This window comes from Trichinella spiralis (assembly GCF_000181795.1).
Source record: "Trichinella spiralis strain ISS 195 chromosome Unknown Scfld3602, whole genome shotgun sequence".
In the NCBI taxonomy this organism is placed as follows: domain Eukaryota; kingdom Metazoa; phylum Nematoda; class Enoplea; order Trichinellida; family Trichinellidae; genus Trichinella; species Trichinella spiralis.
This window is the reverse complement of record NW_003530541.1, coordinates 1-1034: the sequence shown is the minus strand read 5'-3', so window position 1 is coordinate 1034 and position 1034 is coordinate 1. Positions and strand designations below refer to the sequence as shown.

General features: G+C 37.8%; 1 protein-coding gene across 1 annotated transcript; it reads right to left on the bottom strand.

The window, feature by feature from the left end:
• Positions 1-216: 216 nt before the first annotated feature.
• On the bottom strand, positions 217-704 carry Tsp_14053 (conserved hypothetical protein). The gene is given in 4 exon segments (XM_003367829.1): positions 217-247; positions 317-504; positions 516-596; positions 627-704. 4 exon segments carry the CDS (start codon positions 702-704, stop codon positions 217-219), a joined length of 378 nt encoding a protein of 125 aa, XP_003367877.1.
• Between the last annotated feature and the right edge of the window lie 330 nt (positions 705-1034).

Sequence of the window (1034 nt, the reverse complement as noted above, 5' to 3'; positions counted from 1 at the left end):
ATTTAATCATTGTTATGATAATTGGTGTTTATCGATGATTTTCTAAATATTTGTGCAATTGAGCGTGTAGCACCTCCCTTTGTGTATTAGCTTATGTTGCTTCTTTTTGATACAGGCTGAAATTTATTTATTCCTATCATTGGAAAAGATATATCAGTCCTACTAGACAAAAGTAGCACGAGGAAAAATAAAATTGAAGGTCTTGTTCGTTAGAAATTAAATATCCATATTATCCAATTGTGTGGTTCTACAAAAATATAAAAGCGGCAAATGAACATCTAAAGCAGGAAAAAAGTGAAAGAGATATTTAATAAACATTTTTATCTGAGTCATTTGTAACGGGCCGCTGCCTCGAGCAGGCTCGTCCGATTCTTCCACCAGGTTATTAGCGCGTCCATCGCTATTTGGCGACGGGCCGGTATTGACTGGCGCATTTTCCTTCCTTTCTGTCTCGCGCTTTCCTGATGGGATTGCGACAATAAAACAACAAACAATGAGTATATACTTTATTAAACAATCCGACGATGTGACAACGAACACACTTTTTTTTGGCAACTTGCCAACCGCTCCTGTAAACAACCACTACCGTACTCCGCCTCTGATCTTTGATGTCTTATTCTTCATACAGTAGCTTCAGTTTTCTTCCTCTTCATTTTCTGCAGGAAAAATTTCATTAGCTCGGTCCATGTCCGCTGCACATTCATTGTTTTGATAATTTGACCCGTAATGCCATCCTTTTACGTTGGCTACACAGTAAGCCGCGCTCACTATCTTGACGTAAAAGAAAGTTGTCGAGCAATTATCATGAGCAAGGTCAAAATTCATCACAGGATTTTCTGAAATTTCACTAGATCAACACACATATGGATTAAATTTCCCCTAAGCTAGCCAAAAGCATTTTCAGTTCAATCTGTACAGCAGCTACGCTGCATCTGAGAAATTTTTTACAGACCCTTGTATATAATCTGAAGTCAGTACATGATGTTTAATGAATGTTCATTAAACATTTCACGATACCCTACGAATCCACCACA